The sequence below is a fragment of the Manis javanica genome, chromosome 2, assembly GCF_040802235.1.
Source record: "Manis javanica isolate MJ-LG chromosome 2, MJ_LKY, whole genome shotgun sequence".
In the NCBI taxonomy this organism is placed as follows: Eukaryota; Metazoa; Chordata; class Mammalia; order Pholidota; family Manidae; genus Manis; species Manis javanica.
Window position 1 is genome coordinate 5535704 of NC_133157.1, and position 18501 is coordinate 5554204.

General features: G+C 55.9%; 1 protein-coding gene across 4 annotated transcripts in view; it reads right to left on the reverse strand.

Moving 5' to 3' along the window:
* ASS1 (argininosuccinate synthase 1) overlaps positions 1-18501 on the reverse strand; it is a 49167-nt gene that overhangs the window by 1329 nt on the left and 29337 nt on the right. The window contains exons 11-15 of one of the 4 annotated variants that reach the window (XM_037007916.2): positions 17609-17693; positions 17064-17128; positions 9383-9514; positions 4362-4518; positions 354-419 (exon numbers count right to left, since the gene is read on the reverse strand). In XM_037007916.2, coding sequence (XP_036863811.1) covers positions 354-419; positions 4362-4518; positions 9383-9514; positions 17064-17128; positions 17609-17693 — 505 coding nt within the window. Of the gene's footprint in view, positions 1-353; positions 420-4361; positions 4543-4620; positions 5132-5178; positions 5276-9382; positions 9515-17063; positions 17129-17608; positions 17694-18501 lie in introns of those variants that run through there. The other 3 variants (XR_005058417.2, XR_005058418.2, XM_037007917.2) reach the window with 3 other exon arrangements.

The following is an 18501-nucleotide window of genomic DNA, read 5'->3' on the forward strand; positions in this document are numbered from 1 at the left end:
AGGAGCTGGCCAGGTGGCCTCCTGAGGCTCCTTTTTAACCTCTCGGCCATTTCCCTTCCTAACCTGCTCAGGGCAGGGGGCTCCCAGGTGAGGCCCTGCAGCTGGAGGAGGTGGGAGTGATAGGCGAAGAGCAGAACTCAGGAGCACAGAACCCACGTGCCCAGGACCTGCTACTGCTTCTGGCTGTCCTCAGAATGGGCAGGGATGAAAGCAGGCACTGAGGATGCTGTGGGCAGAGGGCTAGGAAGGTGGGGTTTGTCCAGGGCAGCGATCAGAGCAGTGGAGGTCACATGAGAGCCTGCTCCCTACACCTGCGGGGGTCTGGGGACCTGTCAGGGCCCAGAGCGTCTCACCTGAGGGAGTTGATGTTGATGAAACCAGTGGCATCGAGCGGCTCATAATCACCCTGCACGTTCATGCTGCAAGGAGAAAGTAGGAACCTGTCAGCACACTCCCAGGCCTGGCCCCTGGTGCGGGAGGGACCTCAGGGACCTGGAGCAGCTCAGCCTCAGGTATCAGGGCATTTCTCCTGTGATGGTCCAAAGCCCTCTTTGCACACTGATGTTTCATTCCATTTCCATCCAATTCTGGAGTCCTACTCTGGGCCAGGCACTGTGCCCAGGGCTGGGAGGTGGGACACCTCACCCCTGCTACACAAAGGGGCAGGTCGGGTCCTGGCTCAGCCAGTGCCAGCCCCAGGAAATCCTCCTGTGACCCAGAGCGCTTCATCTGTAAACTGAGGACACACATCTGAGCCTGCTCTGCTGTCGGGCTGTGCTGGGCTCTGAGAAGGGTGTCCAGGAATAGCTGATGATGTCCTGTGGCCCAAAGCCCGCGAGGCCAGGGCAAGTACCCCAAACAGCCTCGGATTTGCCCAGCAGCATCCCTCAAGCTCTCAATACAGGGAGGCCCCCAGTGTTCATGGCAACGTTTGTCACTGTCACCTTTCACCTTGTGTGTCCAACCAGTGACTACCTGTGTGATCCATCCTCAAACGCGGCACCCATCACATGCCAGCTGATGAGGAAAAGTGCCTGGGCAATGACTACTGTACTCAATGGGACAGACTTTCCCCCCATCGACAGTTTCCGTCTTCCAGATTTGCCGGCTTTCACCTTTCGGGCTGTTCTTACTTAGCTGTCCTTCAAACCCCTTCCCAGCCACAGGCAGGCAGGTCCCGCTGCCTGGGTGCGTGCCTGGCCCCACAGCGATTCCCGCCGTAGAGCTCAGGGCTGGTGATCCTGCCCTTCGAGCCTCAGGCCCTCCCTTGCGAAATGGGGCTCCCAAGGTCATTCCTGGCTCTGCATTCAATGATGTAGCTGGCACCTGGCAGGTGGTGAGCACTATTATTCACATCATTCATTCATTCACTCATTCATTCATTCAGGTATTCATTAAGCACCCACAACCTGCCGGCACTGTGCCAGGTGCTGGGAAAACAAGAACAAGACACCATGGAGGGGGGCAGACATAAGCAATCCATCACATATCTGCTCTCCTTAACTGCGGCTCTGATGAGCTCTCTGAGGCCAAGTTCAGGGCACCGTGGTCTCGCATCTGACTCCACAGGGCCGCCCTCCATGCCTCCCAGGCAACAGGGGTCCCTCGTCCCTCCCCCGTTTCTCACGGGCCCCTTGTCCCGGTCTGCCCTGAATTAGCCCCTTGTCCTCACGTCTACACAACTCCAGCCTCAGGACAAAGCAGTCTCGAGGTTCTTGATGTCAAGGAGGTGGCCTGTGCTCTCAGGAACCTTCCCTGGAGAGGTGAGACGGGGGAGGGCAGAGGGGACCTGTGGTCTGCTGAGACCCTGAGGCTGTGTGTCTGACTGGCTCTTTGTGGGACTGCGCTCTTTCTACAACAAATAGGGTCTCTCGCCAGGCTGCTGGGCGACTTGTTCAGGACTTGGGTTCTGTTACCCTCCTCCCACCCCCCTGCCCCACGCCCTCACCGTGACCTTTACGGGGCCTTGAAGCTGGCACATGGAAGTCCCACGCTCCCACCCTTCTTTCCCCTTCCCTCCACTGGCCCCTCCAGCACTGAGGTAGCTGAGCCACCAGGAGCCCACCAGCACGTTCCCTGTAGGGAGAAGACGTCCCACTTCAGAGGGGCCTCCCTATGCTCGCTCACCAGGGGACAGGCTTGACCAAACTAAAGCACCAGCTTCCTCAACTTGCCTCCACAGGCCTTGCTTGGGGCCTAACATGACCCCCCCCACACCACGGGACAGGTTTGGACATATGCCATGTTCCCACAGTCCGAGTCCCGACCCCTCTGGAATAGCCCCCCCAGAGCTCAGCCCCAGGAGAAGCTGGGGCTTGGAGCCCCTGCCCACTCCCCCGAGGGGCACCTGCCCTTTCACGTCCTGCCCCTCAGGTCAGAGCTATCACGCCCACCCCCTTCCCCAACCTGGGTCCTCCACGCAGGCCCAGCGGCCCCTTTAAGGAGAGGCCCACATCCGGGGACAAACCTGTCCCATGAGGATGCTGAAAAGTTCCCAGAGGTGTTTCTCAGGAACCGAAAAACCTCTTTTTAAATTTGTGGTTTAGGATGGAGGGGTGGGGGCAGTGGAAAAAGAGTTTACAATGATTTTTTTTTTTACCTCCCCTGACGGTCTACAGAAAACCTCTGTGCTTTTATTTTTGTTCATTCGAGTGGCTCTGACCTGCTCTATAATTACGTTACTTTCTACCTACTGCGCCGCGGCATTTCCAGCTCTGCCACCTCTCGCGGCTTCCTTGCTGGTCCCGGTGACGCTGTCACTCAAGGGCTTTCAAGTCAGCGATGTAGAAATCAAAGAGAAAAGGGAAATGGTCGGAGACACAGTGAGAATAAATGCGCCTGCTTTTCTCTCTTTTTTTCCCCTTTCCCTTTTTACTTTATTCATTTAATCTCCCTGAGTGAGGCTGTAAGGCTTAATGAAGGGTTGGGCAGATTATTAGGGGCTGTTGATTTGGAGGGGGAGGGAAGAAAGAGCCAGAGAGAGAAAGAGAGAAGATAATTTGACATTTACCCCGACTGATCTAAACTGACTCGGTTATATTTATGGCTTATAAAGTGTTTAGAAAGATTGAAGGGGGGAGAAACGCAACATGGCAAGGAGAAGGGAGAGGGAAAAATAATACTGACTGGGAAACAAGACTCGTACCTTAATGCCCACCTGGCCTCGGGAGGGGAGAGCTGGCCTCCGCCTGGACTAAACCGCACCTGGTAACTGAGTCAGGTGGGGCTGTCCGTCCCCACCTCTCGATTTGGCAGGTGACCTCCAAGGGGTTGCCTTGATTCTCTGCCAAGGCCACGCTCTCACGAGGCAAACACAGGTGCAGCTAATGGGCATCTGGGGCCTTTGACCCAGGCCACGAGGCTCCCCAGCCTCTCCTGGGGTCTTTTCAGCACCCTCAACCTGGCCTCTGGGTCCCCTCCTTGATCCTTCTTCTCTCATCTGACCTCAGCCCCGCACTCTCTTCCTGGCTGCCGAAAACATGGGGGTGTCCACCACTCTGCAATGTCGACCTCAACTCTAGACCTGTGTGTCCAACAGCCAACCAGACACTCTCCTGGCCCATTGCAAGGAAGTCTCGTCTCCAAGATGCTCGAATCCAAATGCATTATCTTTCTCTCATTCAGCAACTGCCACCAAAGTGTATCCAGCTGCTCCTGCCGGGAAACCCAGGGCGATTCTGGACCTGTCCATCTTCCTCCATATCCAAGCCCTTTTGCTGATTCTATCTCTTAAGTATTTGTCACATCTGCTTCTCTGTTCCCAGAACCACCAACCTGGTCTGAGCCCCCAGCATGCCCCAGGGATGCCCTTGTTTCCACCCCTGCCAGCTCCCACCTTGCTCAAATCCATTTTCCAGAGCAGCCAGAAGGACCCTCAGAAACAGAGGTCTGATCATGTCCTTCCCTTTTAAGATCCGGCACCAGGACCCTCACCCTCTGGCTCCCTATCCCTGGCATCCTTACGGCACTTGGGATGTCCTAGGCTCTTCCAAGGCTCAGAACCTCTGCACAGGACTAGTCTCCAGAAGCTCTCCCTGCCCCTCCTCCACCTGGCTAACTCCTTTCTTTTGGAGATCAGCTCAGAGGTGACTTCCTCGGGGAAGCCTCTCCGCGCCTGTTATCATACCCAGCCAGAGTACCTTGCGCCTCCTCGAGGCCGGGTGCCACCTGTCCTGGTTCTAGCTTCAGGCAGTCATTTGACGGATGACTTTCCCCAGTCTCGCCCCTAAGTTCCCCAGGGGCAGAGGTGGTGGTGTTACTCTTCTATGCTTCATGACTGCCTCCCTGTGCCCTGCATGGGCTCTGGCACACCTTTGTTGAGAAAGCCTGTGCCCAGCTGGGGGGCAAGTAGGAGCACCCACCTCACCAGCTCCTCATTGTAGAGGGACAGCGGGGACTCCCGGCTGAGGATGTACACCTGGCCCTTGAAGACAGACACCTGCACTTTTCCTGCCACACGCTCCTGGGACTTGGTGATGCAATGGCGGACAAATTCACACTCGGGGCTGTGCCAGAAACCTGTGTGGAGGGAAAACAAAGGTGCTAGGGAGGCCCACCATGCTGCCTGCCTCCTGCACTAGGGCGCGAGATGGGGGCACAGCAAGGGTACCCATGCCTCACCTGCTTATGGAAGACCGTGAGCCTGGTAAGGTAGGTCCTGTTTGCTGCTGAGTACTGGCACAATGGGCACTTATAAATGGCGGCATCAAGGAGTAAGCTTGGGTGCCCCTGTCCTGTGACCTTGTAGGCTTCTGTGGGCAGGGACAGGCACTTCCCAAGGGTCAGAAGGAGGGGAGCAACCTGCTGCTTCATGCCATACACATTCCGGGGACCAGGAGCTGAGGACAGTGTGAAGGGACCCTGTCACCTGCACACAGGGAGCTCAGTCTTATGAGGGTGGCAGACAGTTGTCAGGCAGGAGACTTCAGGGATACTCAGGCCTGTGTCACCTGGGGTGGAGCAATGGGAGTGCCCAGTCCAGGCAGTGGGGTGCTGGTTTGGAGTCAGGACTAGCAGGCTGATTTTGTGTAGAGGTCCTGGGCTCAAGAGCTGCTGTGGCCACTGGTGTCCTGGTCAAGAGCTGGGAAGAGTCCACTCCCTCGGATGGACAGGCCCCTCGGACATCTGTGAACTGTGTTTACATACTGCTTGTATTTTCACCTGCAAACATTCGTGCATACGAAGCACCCACATGGCACTAAGTTCTTTAGCTGGACGAGCTCTTTGAATCCTCACAAACAGCCCCATGAGAAAACTCTCATAGCCTCTGTCTTTTCTGGGTGAGGAAGTAAGGCTGAGTGAAGATGAGTGACTTCTCTAAGATCACGCAGGCTACAGTGGGAAGCCCGGACTTGACGTCTGTGGCCCAGTGATAACAACATCTCAGTGATAACATATTATGGTCCTGGAGCCTTCCTGTCTGTGGCTGGGAAGCCCGTTGGAGCACATGGTGCCTGAGAAATGTGCTTCCTCCCCCTCACTCATACTCTGTCCCCAAGGACTGGGATTCCCAGTCTGCCCCGGGGCCTGCACCTCAGCGTCGGCAGGATCAGACCTGTGGACAGCCGACTTCTCTCTAGTCTGAGGGCAGGCGGCCGGTGGCCAGGGTTGGGGGAGGGACAGTGCAAAGGGTAGGGTTTCTCTGAAACAGAGCCGGGAAGGTGAGCCCACCTGGGCAGCTGGGGGGCCAGATGGCGTGCGATCTCCTGCCCTGATAAAGGGCCGGGTCAGTCCAGGGTCTGCGGCTATTGTTGGACGTCCAGGCCTCTAGGGACACCTGTTGGGGCTCTCCGTGGGAAAGGGGAGAGGGCCTTCTCTGGGATGGGGGCTGCTGGCTGCGGAGGTGGGGGAGGGCCAGGCAGGGAGAGGCCCAGGGTCCTCACTCCCCAGTGACCTGCCATTTAAATCACAAACCAGCTCCACCTTGACAAGCAAGATAACCTCTTTGTGCCTCAGTTTCCTTGTTTGCATGATGAGATAACATTACTAAGCACTCTCCAGGGGCTGATGCAGATTCAGTGAGAAGATGCGGGCGCAATGCTGAAGTTTTGAATTTGAGATGGGAACATGGCCTCCACCAGCTTTCACTGTATACAGGAGACAGACAACTGGAGAAGGAAGAAACTGTCCAAAGCCACACAGCAAGGTCCCCAAGCACTCCTGACTCGGCCCAGCCAGTGGGAGGGGACACTAATGGCCCCTCACCCCTGCCATGCCCAGTGGCCTGGTCATCTTTCTGGCTCTGTTGGGATAATTAGACCATTACATCCTCAGGCTGGAAGGCTGGTGGGAGATGGAGTCAGAGACAGGGGCAGGGCCTTGTGGGAGCACCTGGCCCGGGCTTTCTCAGGATCCCGCCTCAACCCCACGGGGAGCCTTGTGCTCAGATTTCTTTTCCCAGCAGACCCAGCCTTGGGACAGGGGGGCCAGCGTGCTGCACGGGGGAGGCCCTGCATGTCCTAGGCCTGGGACTGGGCCAAGCACCATGCTAATTGGCTGGCAACCCTCTGTCCGGGTTGTGCATTACACCCATTGCTCTTCTCAAAAAACCAAGGTGAGGGGAGAGGAGGTGAGCTCTGCGCTCTGAAGGAGATGGGTGATGAATCCAGGATCCTGACAGAAGAACCCCATGGGCTAGGGCCAGTGGGCTAGATGGGGGGTCTGTAAAACCCTGGATAGGCAGACCAGTAACTCTGGGTGGGGAGAGAAGAAAAGGAGATGGGCAGCAGTTGCCAGGGCAGCTATGAGCGGGGCTGAAATAGAAGGGCTGCCCCCTGCCTCAGTTTCCCTATCTGTGCCCCAAGACCACAGGGGCTCTGAGGAAGGCAAGCACCACAGCAGAGTAGTGGGTTCGCTATTTGAGGAGTTAGACAGAACTGGGAAGAGACCTGGCCTGGTGCCCTTTATTCTATAGGAAGGGAAACTGCAGTTTACGGAGGGACAGACCTGCTCAAGATCATAAACCTGGCCGGAGGCAAGGCCCCAGGCGTGTGCCTGCATGCCGGGAAGCCTTGGCAGGCATCTGGGTTTCTTTAACACGTGTGGAATAGTGTGCTCCTCCATGCAAGGCCGTTCCACGTGCCGTACACACGTTCGTGCATTTAGCCCTCACTGCTAAGGCAGGTAAAATTATTATGCCCACTCTTCAGAAGAGGCCAAGGGAAAGTGAGGTAACTCACTTGAGCTGACCCCTGGGCTGTAAGGCATCACCCTAAGGTGACGATCATATGCAGCAGCTCCTCAGAGCAGGGTACACTGGCTGCTGCCTGGGACAGCCCTGGACATGCATGGGGGCCTAGATGCCAGGCTCACCGGGGTGAAGTTAGTATAAACAATAACTACCTGGGCTAAGTCTCCGCTGCCCTCACCTCATCCCCTGTCTCCACTCTGAGGTTTTGTTTCCTTTAAAACTTCCTAATCACTGTAACTCATTTTGGGATTTAGAGAGCCGGGCGGGGTGGCACCCAAGATTCACCCCGGGCAGTTAGGAGTCAAGGCGCTAGGCCCTCAGCCAGGGGCCAGGCTGTGTCCGACACCCAGGGCTCCTCTATGCATGCGCCATGCCCCCGGATGAGCCTGGCTCGCCTCCCCCCAGCCTCCATCCCTGGGATCCATTGGAGGGGGGGAACTTCGCTTCTGAAGCTGGCCTGCCCTTGGCTGAAAGCCACCACTCATCAGCTGTGAAATCTTAGACAAGTGTCTTACCTCCTGGACCAGTTTCCTCACCTGTGTGCAGCTGAGATTAGGCAGTACCCACCCATGCCCAGCTCAGGCCCCGGCAAGAGAGGCGGCAGCTGTTCCATGGTGGGGCTGGAGGCTGGCTGGCCCCGGCCCAGCCTCCAAGGACGCCTCCAAGCAGGAGCTCTGCTGTGTTTTAATGACTCTCCCACTTTGTAACCAAAATCTACCTTCCAGTGCTGAAATCCCACTGAGCAAGAAAGCCCGCAGGAGACAATGGTATTTAAACACCTGTCTGTACCTGGGAAGGGGGGCCTTGGCTTCAAAGCTGCAGGGAACAATAGGAGGGAGAGATAATGCCAGCCAATAACCACTGAGTGCCCTTGAAATCCCAAGATGACTTGCAGTGATTAGGAGGCTTCAAAGGCAGCCAGGTCTGGGGGGGGAGGGAGAGGGGAGGAGGGAGGCCGGGAGGCTTATGTACTAACTTTCCCCTGGCCCCCATGACACCCACGCCCCCATAGAGATGTCAAGGTTGGCCTCCAGCCACAACCTGTCCCACAACCGCTCAGAGAGGGGCTGTCTGACTTGACTTGTCAAATGAGGGAGATGCGAATGTTACCCGGCAGGGTCAACAGACGTTTTCTGGAAAGGGCCAGGTGGTGAATACCTGCAGGTCATTCAGTCTTTCTTGCAGCACATGACTGCAACTGTGGCTCAGAAGCAGCCATGGACAATGGGCGTGAATGATCGTGGCCTACCCCAAAAAACCACTGATGGACACTGAAATGTGAGTTTCCTGTCATTTTCATGTGTCACAAAACAGTATTATTAAAAGAATATTTTCCCCGCCATTTAAAAATGTGAAAACTAGTCTTAGCTCACAGACTGAATAAAAACAGCCGACTGGCTAGACTGGGGACCCCTGTTGTGCAATGAGGGATGGACTGGGGGACAGAAGGCCTGGATTCCAGCCCTATGACAACAGGTGAAGCGCAGAAACTCAGTCTCCTCATCCGTGAAATGGGGACCTGCCCACGCTGCTTGCTCATGTCACTCTACACGTGGGCTGAGCAACTGGCTGTCCTGGCAATTTCCCAGTTAAGATCTGGCTCATGTGATGCCCACGCCTAGGGCTGAGTTCTTGGTCCAGACAGGCCTTCCCCTGCTTGAGGCTGTTTATGTAGCAGCTCCAGGTTCTGCCTGGAGACAGCCTGGCCTGGGCCCAACCCAGATAGGTTACTTCCGGCTGTGTGACTAGGTACAAGCACCTTTTGCTTTGAGGCTTGGTGTCCTCAACCCTAAAAGGAAGTAGCTGCAGCTCTCCTAGCAGCTTTGGGAGGACCCTGTGGGATGACTTGTGCGCTCAGAGTGCCCAGCACCCTGCGTGTGCTGGACAGAAGCTGGCTGCCCTAGGGATGGCACGTGATGCTTCCCTTGGCCCTCCTGGAGTCAGGTGGGTCACAGTAGCAGAGGCAGCCGGACACCTTGGTGGCACTGGCGTATCTCCCCCAGCGCCCTATGAACAAGGCAAGTCCCGGCATCCCCTCCTCACTTGGTTCCTGCCCTCGCTTGACCCACCTCAACCTGCATCCTCTGGGCTCTCGCGGGGGGGTGGGGGGGTGGGGCGACAGTGGGTGGGCGGGCCTGGAGGAGGGTGATGTTTGGTTAGGGAAGTGGGGGATCCGCCTCAGGATCTACGCACCCGTGTACACCAGCTCAGCGAATTTCAAGCCCAGGCCTTGTTTGATTTTGCGCACTTCCCGGTCCATGGTGAAGGCCTCGATGTCTAAATGGGCATGGTAAAGGATCGTCCCTGCTGGGGTCTCGTAGATACCTAGCCATTTTTCCAGGCAGGGGGAGAAAGAGAAAAAAGAGAGAAACACATGAAACCCAAACTGTCAGCAAATGACAAAAAAAAAAAAAATAATGACTCGTCTGACAGGAGACAAGCCGGTTGGACCCATTCACTCCCAGCTTGCTGCAAAATGCATCTGTCATTATGTTCATGCTGGGGCCACGACAGTCCACTCTGCGGCTTGCGGAGAAAATGTCTAGATGCCCCCCTTTGAAGAAGCCCTCAGATGCTGGAAAATGACAGGGTTTCGGAGCTGCTCCCCCCTCCTTCCCAATGTGTGCCCACCGGCCTGTGGCTGAAAACCTGTAATTAAACCGACTATGGTGAAGCCCAGGGCCCCAAATATCCCTTCCTCCCTTCCACAGGGGAGCCAGGGGAGGGGACAGCTGTGCACACCCACGCACACACATGTGCACGAGTGTGCACACACATGGTGCCTTCAGTCAGTGGCTCCCCTGCAGCCATGTCTCTGCAGAGAAATCCCAACCACCGTGGTGGCAGAGGGCTTGTAATCACCCGCGCTGACCCCACTGCACAGATGGCTGCTGAGACTGACGTGGAGCTGGGACTAAATCTAGCCCCCGAGTCCCTGTCTAGTGCTGTCTGCTGCCCTGTGCATCACAGACCCAGAGGCTCCTGTCCCTGGGCTGAGCGTGGTCCTGGGGGGGACGGTCTGACTGGTTGCGCCATGTTACATTTGAGAACACCGAGGCCCCAAGAGGGAGGACTCCCTCCTGCCGCAGCAGGCTGGCCTCTCGAATTAAGTTCGGGTGAGCCCAGGGTGCTGATCGGGCGCAAACCCGCCCCGCCCCACTGTCCTGACAAGGAGGGGCAATAACCGGCCCATCCCCGCGAATGCTATCCCGAAAGCCTTTCTTCCCACCACGTGAAGTTTTCAGTTATCCTGAAAATGCGCTATCATCTTAACACACGGGCTGCTCTAAAAAACAGAAAGCATCTGTACACTCATGTTTTCGTGGCAGTATTATTCACGACAGCCAAAAGGCAGGAGCAACCGAGACGTCCAATGGACGAAAGTATAAACAAAACACGGTGTGTACACGCCATGGAGCATTATTCCACCTTAAAGAGGAGTTCTGGCACAGGCCACAGCATGGATCCATCCGGAGGACACTGCTCAGAGAAAGAAGCCATTCACAGAAGGACTGATTCTGTTTGCTTCCACTGACATGAAGCACCTAGAACGGTCAAATTCTTAGAGGCAGAAAGTGGATAGAATGGTGGGTGCCAGGGCGTGGGGGAGGGAGGGAAATGGGGAGTTAGTGTTTAAGGGGGACAGAGTTTCAGTTTGGGAGGATAAAAAGGTTCTCTGCACGGATGGTGGTGACAGCTGTACAACACTGTGAATGAATTAAGGCCACTTAACTGTATGGTTAAAAATGGCTAAAATGGTAATAACTGTTATGTATATTTTACCATAATTCTACAAACCCTTTAAAAAAAATCTATTAGAAAGGAGATTTTTTTCAGTTCTGAAATCCAAGGGGGAGATGGGCAAGGCTGAGTCTGATGTGACTAGCCAGAAACATCCTCTGCTGAGAACTCCTCTAGCCCTTGACCTTTAAGTCTAGGAATCACAGAAACGTCAGGGCTCCAAGAAAAGGCCCTTTAGGATCCACCGTGCGGTGTTCTCCTAACTTTTAGCTGCAAAGCCATTATTCAAACACAGTCTTAGGCAGAAGCCCAGCATATAGAATGGGATATAGCATAGCCCAGGCCCTGTTGTGGGGAGCAAGGCCCCTCTGCACACCCTGGGCTCCACCGAGAAGTCCTCAAAGTGCTGACTGGTCCAACACACCAACTTTACAGATGGGAAGACTGAGCTCAGGGAGGGAAGTGACTTGCCCAAGGTCAGGAGAACCAACATCTGGAGCTTCTGCCTCTACTGCAGGCGCCTCTCAGGGCCTTTGGCAGAGTGACCCAGTGCTCACAAGATCAGGTCTGAGGTGCCACTGCTGAGGAGGAAAAGCCTGGGGTGCCCTCCTGGCTCCAGGGTGCTCCCAAGCAGAAAGGAGCCTCTCTGTGGGGGCGTCATCTGCAAACCCGACTTCCTGGTCTCGGGGACTTAGGTGTCAAAGCCCCACCTGGAGACCAGGCACTTATATGATGACCACGTGCCACGGAAGACACTGCCCCATTTCACTGTGTGGCTGCAGCTCCCGGGCAATCGCTGCTGTCCTGACCCACTTGTACCCAAGCCCCCGACTCCCTGGGGAGCTCTGGCCTTCACTCCGCCACCGCACTACTTGTAAACACAGCTGACACAGGCTCCTTAGCCATTTCTACAGAGTGGCTCAGAGCTGCAAACCAGGAAGGGGCAGAAGGGCTGATGGAGGTGGAGATGATGGCTGGGAAAAGCAACTGCCCACAGCGTGAGAACAGGGGCCAAGGAAAAGCAGATACAAGAACTCAGCACAGAAGCCAGGCCGCTCCTCGTGAGGACATCATGGTGCCATGAACAGGTGGCTCCTGATGGCCCCAGGCCACAGAGGAAGGTCTGCTTACAAACACAGACATGTGGAGAACGTCTGGAAATATCTGCCTCCAAATGGGAGAAGTAACCACAATGTTAAAAAAGGACAAGTTTTCAGTTATCCTGGAAATTTGATCACCAAGAATGATTTCCTAAGAGCCACCGGAAGCAAGGTACTGACAAAGGCCTATTGGTCGTCTCATCCTGCCACATACAAAGAACTCCCTAACTATTAGTTTTGCTACATTTTAGAAAAACCCAGAACCTTTCGGAGCCTGGCCTTGTATTGGCACAGACAGCTGCCACAGCACCGTCTGGGCAGGCCAAGAGCTGGAGCTCTCCTCATTTTCGCCTCCTGGGGAAACTGCCGCCTTCTTGCTTTTCTGTCCTTGGCGGGGCCAGGGGTGGGGCACAGTCTGAGCTGCACTGTGGGGCTGGAGCGGGAGACCAGAAGTCCCACAGAACTTGGAACTTGAACCTTTGCAGAGAGGGCCCAGCTGAGCTTTGCTGTGTGACATTGGCCCACCACAGCCCCCTCTCTGAGCCCCAGGCAACCTGTCTGGAAAACGAGAAAGTTGCAAGGGTCTTCTGCTCCTCATTCTGACTTCCCCCAAGGCCTGCCTGGAAGTTACATCTATCACACCATGACCCTGGTGTGGCATGCACACTGCTGGGTTCGCCGCTGGAGCACTGTCGCCACCACCACAGCCAATGCCTCCCAGCCATCCAGACAAGCAACCAAGAGGACACCTTTCCAGCGACGTGAGCTATGATTTGCCCAAGGGTGAGTCTCATCCCTGCTGCTGGCTCATCATAGCCGCTCCCCAGGAAAAGTGCAGGCGGTGCTTGGCAGGTGGCACCATCCCCTCCAGAGCCTCAGAACCAGCCACAGGAAGAGTCGTGGGCAAGAAAAGCCACAGCCACGAAACATACCAGCACAATTAAGGTGTTAAGAGTTGATTGTGACTGATCAAAAAGCCTGTTTCCCGGTTGCTGTGTGTGAGCATTTTAAGGATCTTCCCTCTCCTCACCCCAGGGGAAGGGGCTACAGATGATTTTTGTGTATTTCTTCTGGAAAAAAAAATGACTTAAAAAAAACCAGTGACAGAAACCTGATGCTAAAAGACTATGGATTTGGGGCTTTTGACAGTCAGCATACAAACCACTGCGCAAAAAGAGGGAGGAAATGACAGCTGAGTCTCGCTGTCGCTGTGGCAGAGACAACAGACATCTTCAGAGTGACACGCACAGCGGCTCCAAGTGTCTATTTTCATCTCCCCGTGTTTACAGGAAAAAGACAGAGGTGTCAGCAGTTCTCTGTGGAGCAGCTTCAATCACACCATAATTACTGCCAAGGGGGGTGGGTGGGGAAGAAGGGCACAGAGCTGGGGGACCAGGGATGGGAGGAGAGTGGACCGAGGAGGAAAACGTGGTGCCCGAAACAGCTGCTGCTATTTCAATTCTTCTCGTCAGTTCCCGAGGCTGCCAGGTTAGCCCGATTGAGCAATTTGGCAGAATTGGGTGGCATCTGCCAACTCAGCTGGGGATGGGGTCAGGGCACCTGGACCCAAGACGCTGGTCCTCTGGGAAAGCAGTATCCAGAGGGAGGGGTTTGGAAAGGCTGGGGGAAGGGAGGTTGGCTGGCGCCCAAGGGCTCCTGCTTAGGTACCAGGGCCAAGGACAGAGGCGGTTGCCATGGCGATGGGGAGGTAAGTTCCAGTGGGTCTCCAGCTATCCTCTGTGCTTGCTCCTGGTGCCCGCAGGCCCCATCCCAGGGATCAGGGGGGGCCTCTGAGGCTGGCCTCCCCAGGTTCTGGGAGTGAGAACACCTCTGCTTCCGAGCTCTCCCTCACCTTTCCATCTGGGACATCGCCTCTCAGTGGAGCCAGGGGCCTCTCAAAGGCCCGGGCCAGCGGGCAGGCAGGTGGTCAGCCCTTGTTCCTTCTTAGCCAGAAAGTGGAGGGCTGAGGAGGAAGAGTGGAGGGCAGAGGGCAGAGTGCAGAGGGAGGGAGAGGAAGCAGGCTGTGAGGAGTGCGGGGGCTGGGGAGGTGAGCCCCCCTGGGCGGAGAGGGGAGCGCAGGCTAGAGCAGCGGGGGGAGGGGGAGCGGAAGGACAGGCCGCCTCCTTCCCTCCTGCCTGCCTTGCCCCCCCTTCACCTCCCCACTGATTTCATTTACTTCACTTAATTGGCCCCCCTCCAGAGTTAAAAAGATAATGTGATAATGACGATGTGAACAGCCACAATACAGGGAAAGCTACTCCATCTGCGGCTTCCCCAGCCCCCTGCCCCTCTGACCCCACGGCCCCTAACGCCGCTGGGCAGACCACCCCAGGCCCAGGGCACTAGTGCCGCCCAACTCCCTAGCCATCCACTGCCCACTGGCCCCCACGACTGAAAAAAAACAATCCCATAACGAATTTCAATTATGAACTTTGTAAAATCAATGCAAATGACATTTTCCCCTTGTACACTGAGATACGAACAATAGTGTCTTCCTCTCTGCCCTCAGTATAACTGACAATTAACAGCTTCTCCCATTACTGTAGACTTAATAAAAACCCAGTCGTAGGGGCATCCTAACTTAGGGCTCCTGTTCCTTCTTCGTCACAGTGAATTATTCCGAGTGGAGATATAAAAAGAAAACACCCTAAAATTACCAAGCAACTTTCTTTTCTCATCCCCCAACCCCTGTAAGAAAACAGGGAAGTTTGAACTTCAGAGGGAAATATGGAGATCACCTGGTCTAGCCCCACAGAGAGGAAAGCAACTTGCTTAAGGTCACGCAGCAAGTCCTGAGACTCAGAATCCTGACTGTCTTTCTCAAAGACTGTACAACTTTCACAGTAAAGTCTATCTTTTAGGGATGGCCCCCCACGGGTACACCAATAGTACTTGGGCACCACGAAGGCTGTGCTCCTGGACCCCCTTCCTTGGGTGGGGGGTAAGAAGCCAAGGGAGTCGGAACTGACTGCGCATCTCAAGGCTCTGAACTTCAGTGGTGATGACACCCCCAGCTCTGGGGGAAAGGTGGTGAGACCACCATCCAGGCCCAGATGGGTCAAGAGCTCCAGGGGCTTGGACCCCATCAGACCCAACTGGCCACCCAGGGAACCTTCTACGTTTGCTACCACCCATTTGCATGTTCCCACTCTACCTTGTCTTCCACATTCTACCAGATGAAGCCTTTTCCAGTCCAGGCCTTTATCATGACCTCCTTTAGTTCAAGTCTGATCAACTCTCCCTACCTGGCAGGATGCCATTTCAGAGTGACCTCAGGCCATCCTTATCTTTCCAATAGGGGAAGGCAGTTCATTTTCGCTAGAAGTACCAATTCTGACTGATTGGTAATGACTGCCTACAGCACTGAGACACAGCCACTATCAATTAGTAATGCCTGCCATGGGCATGGGAGGGGCATGACAGAGGAGTCAAAGTGGTGGGCATCTCTGGGCCACACTGACTGGCTCCCATAGGGCTGCCTCTGCCACTTCAGCAACCCCTGGGGCTGCTGCCATTTAGAGTACCACCCCTGCACCAGCTCCTGCTCTCAAACATGGGCTAGAACCCAGCTCCGTCCCACTCCAGATTTCCAGCTGTAGCCTCCCCACCCCCCAACTCCTTGCCTCAGTACCTGGGTGTCAGTACTGCTCCTGCCTGTGACTTTTGACCTTGGGCTCCCTCTCTTTAAACAAACGAGGGTGCTGGTCTCTGCTCCCCAAGGTCCTTCCTAAGTCTGCTTTTGATGAGTTACATTGTGCTGTTTCCCAAGGGCAGACTGAGACAAAGGTACATTTAATCAGATGTTAATATAGGTACGGACAAAGGTAAGTGAGGATGAAAGGGAGGAGCTAATTAGTGTTATTGTTCTCAGCAAGGCCGTCCCTCCCCGAAGGGGCGGAGCACTGCTTCCCTCCTCCCCACACCTGTGGAGATAAGTCCAAATAGGTCAGAGCTGGAACGATCTGATTCCCACTCCCAGGCCCACCACGTTGCACTTGGGGAAATGGAGGCCGAGAGAGGATTAAGTCCAAGGTCGTTGGGCAAGGCAGGGCAAACCGGAGGCGAGAGCCCCCGGCAGTCTGCCTCCTGGGCCCGTACCCTTCCTTTTCCAAAAGCAGAAGTCTGGTCCTCAACTCTCTTTGGATTTTAACGCTCTCAGGGAAGATGTCCGAAAGGCTATACCTTGCGCTGATTTTATTTGGTTGTGTTAACATTTTAAGTTGACCTTCAGTACCTGCCAAAAAACAGGGGGCCCCTGATCCCACCACCAATATTTGAAAATGCAGGTGTTCAATTTAAGGCTGTCCCTGCTGAAAGCCTGTCCCACCCTCTTGGAGGTCTCCAAGCAGGTGGTATTGCTTTATCATACTGGCAAAGCCCCAGGGATGTGAGCCCCTTGCATGGGGAAACTGAGTCCTGGAGGAACGGGTGGTCGTGAAGACCCGGTGAGTGACGGACAGAGAATCACGGGCTCTGGTTACTGAGAGAAGACAGATGCACCTGACTTCCTCCCTCCTGGCCCAGCGGACGCTGGCAGGCAGCTTTGCCAAGGCAGCTACATGGCGGTGAGGCTGAGCCCTGCTCATCTCTGCAAAATGGGCTCCTGTCCACGCCTGGCCCCGGGACGGCCCGCAGGCCCTGTCGGCTCACAGCACCCATCACAGGATTCCGGCCCTGCCCAGGTGGCAGCCTCATCAATGCAGCCTTATGACCCTGCATGGCCTGCCTCCAAACCTGGCCAACCTGCTGGGGCACAGGACAGCCTGACCTCCCAGCCTGGCCCTGGCCTCTCCCCCCCGCTGGAGCCTCTTCTGGTCCCCCAGACTCCCCCTGCTCTCCACATGGCTCTTCTAATACCCTTGACATCAGCGGCAAAGGGCCCATTATCCCCACTTTGCAGGGAAGAAACTGAGTCTGGTGGGGTGAAGGGACTTGCCCAAAGTCCCCCATGCGGTTGGGAGTGGATGGGGATCTCAGGAGACTGGGGTCCCCGGGAGCCGAGGCGCACCCCCAGGGGTGGTGAGCAGACTCACCTCGGGACTTCATCCCGATGAAGCGGTTCTCCACAATGTCGATGCGGCCCACGCCGTGCTTGCCCCTGTGGGGAGAGCGAGTCACTTGGAGCCAGATGCTGCCCACCCAGCCAGGCTGTGCCCACCCCAGGGCCACATGCGGAGCACCAGGCACCATCTCAGGATCTGAGACTCAGGGGGCATCTGAGCCAGGTCACCTGGTCCAACCGCCCTTGGTACAGGTGGGGAAACTGGCTTGCAGAGCGAAGAAATTGCCTGTTAATTCAATTAGCAACTCTGTGGCCGCCATCCTGTGCCCTGGGGTCCTGGCCCTGACCCTGCTCATCTCTTCCTCTGTCCAGCTGGACGGTCCCCAGGGGAAGTAGGCCCCCTGGGGCTGTTACCTCCACGGCTGAGGGCCACCAGGCCACCAAGACTATGGGGTTGCCTGCCGGACACAGGCTGGCCTTCCTTGGCCCCTGAGCCTCAGGCTGTGACCATCAGCCATAGTGGCCCAGACTCGACAGTGGTTTCCTGGGAAGCTGGGCTGGGCTGCAGGCACTCACGCAACTTCATTCAGGTACATGAAGAGCTCCAAGGATGTGCAGTGGGTGGTGCCATCCTTGACGTTGGTCACCTTCACGGGGACCCCTAGGGAGGGAGGGGAGGGTAGTGGGTCTTTGGCCAGAACTCAGTGGAGGAGCCTGCGCCTGCCACCCCGCCCCCTCCCTCCACCCGAAACGCCTTAAATAGATGTGACAGATATGGACTCCAAATGACTCCTTGAAAAGCCCTGTGCAGGTTGTGGCCTGCTGGGGGAGAGAAGGGGCGAGAAAGCCCCCCAGAATGAAAGGGAAAATGCAATAAAAACGCACCCCCTCCTCCCTTCCCATTCTCTTCGCCCCTTTTGCATTTAGGGGCTGTGAAATTGGAACCAGGCCCTGAACTAATTGAATTTCACGCTCCACCATTGTCTTAGCCGTGGAGCACCTTCTGTCCCACCAGTTACCAGGGGGCCGCCTGGCCGAGGTGTGGCTGTGCGCGCACACACACACACACACACACACACACACTTACACACACACATACACCCCGCCATCACAGCCCCCACTACGTCTGTCAGGCAGACCCCCTAGCCCCGACCCTGCACCCCAGACCCGCACTCAGCCATCTGATTGATGGGGGTAAAGTGGTGCCCGCTCCGACAGAGGGGGTGCTGGAGGCATCCCTGAATTCTGAGAAGTCGGGTCTGGGGTGGCAGGAGGGCAGGAGGGCAGGAGGGAGGCAGCCCACTGCTTGGAGGGAAGGGAAGGCCAGTCAAGGGGGGTGACAGGGAGGGGGGCCAGGGGTGGGTTCAGGGCTGACTTTCAATAGCATGGGGCACTTTCTGGAGCAGTGTGAAATGAGCAATAAATGTATCAGGGGGCTAACAAGAGAGCTGTAACAGTGACAAAGAAAA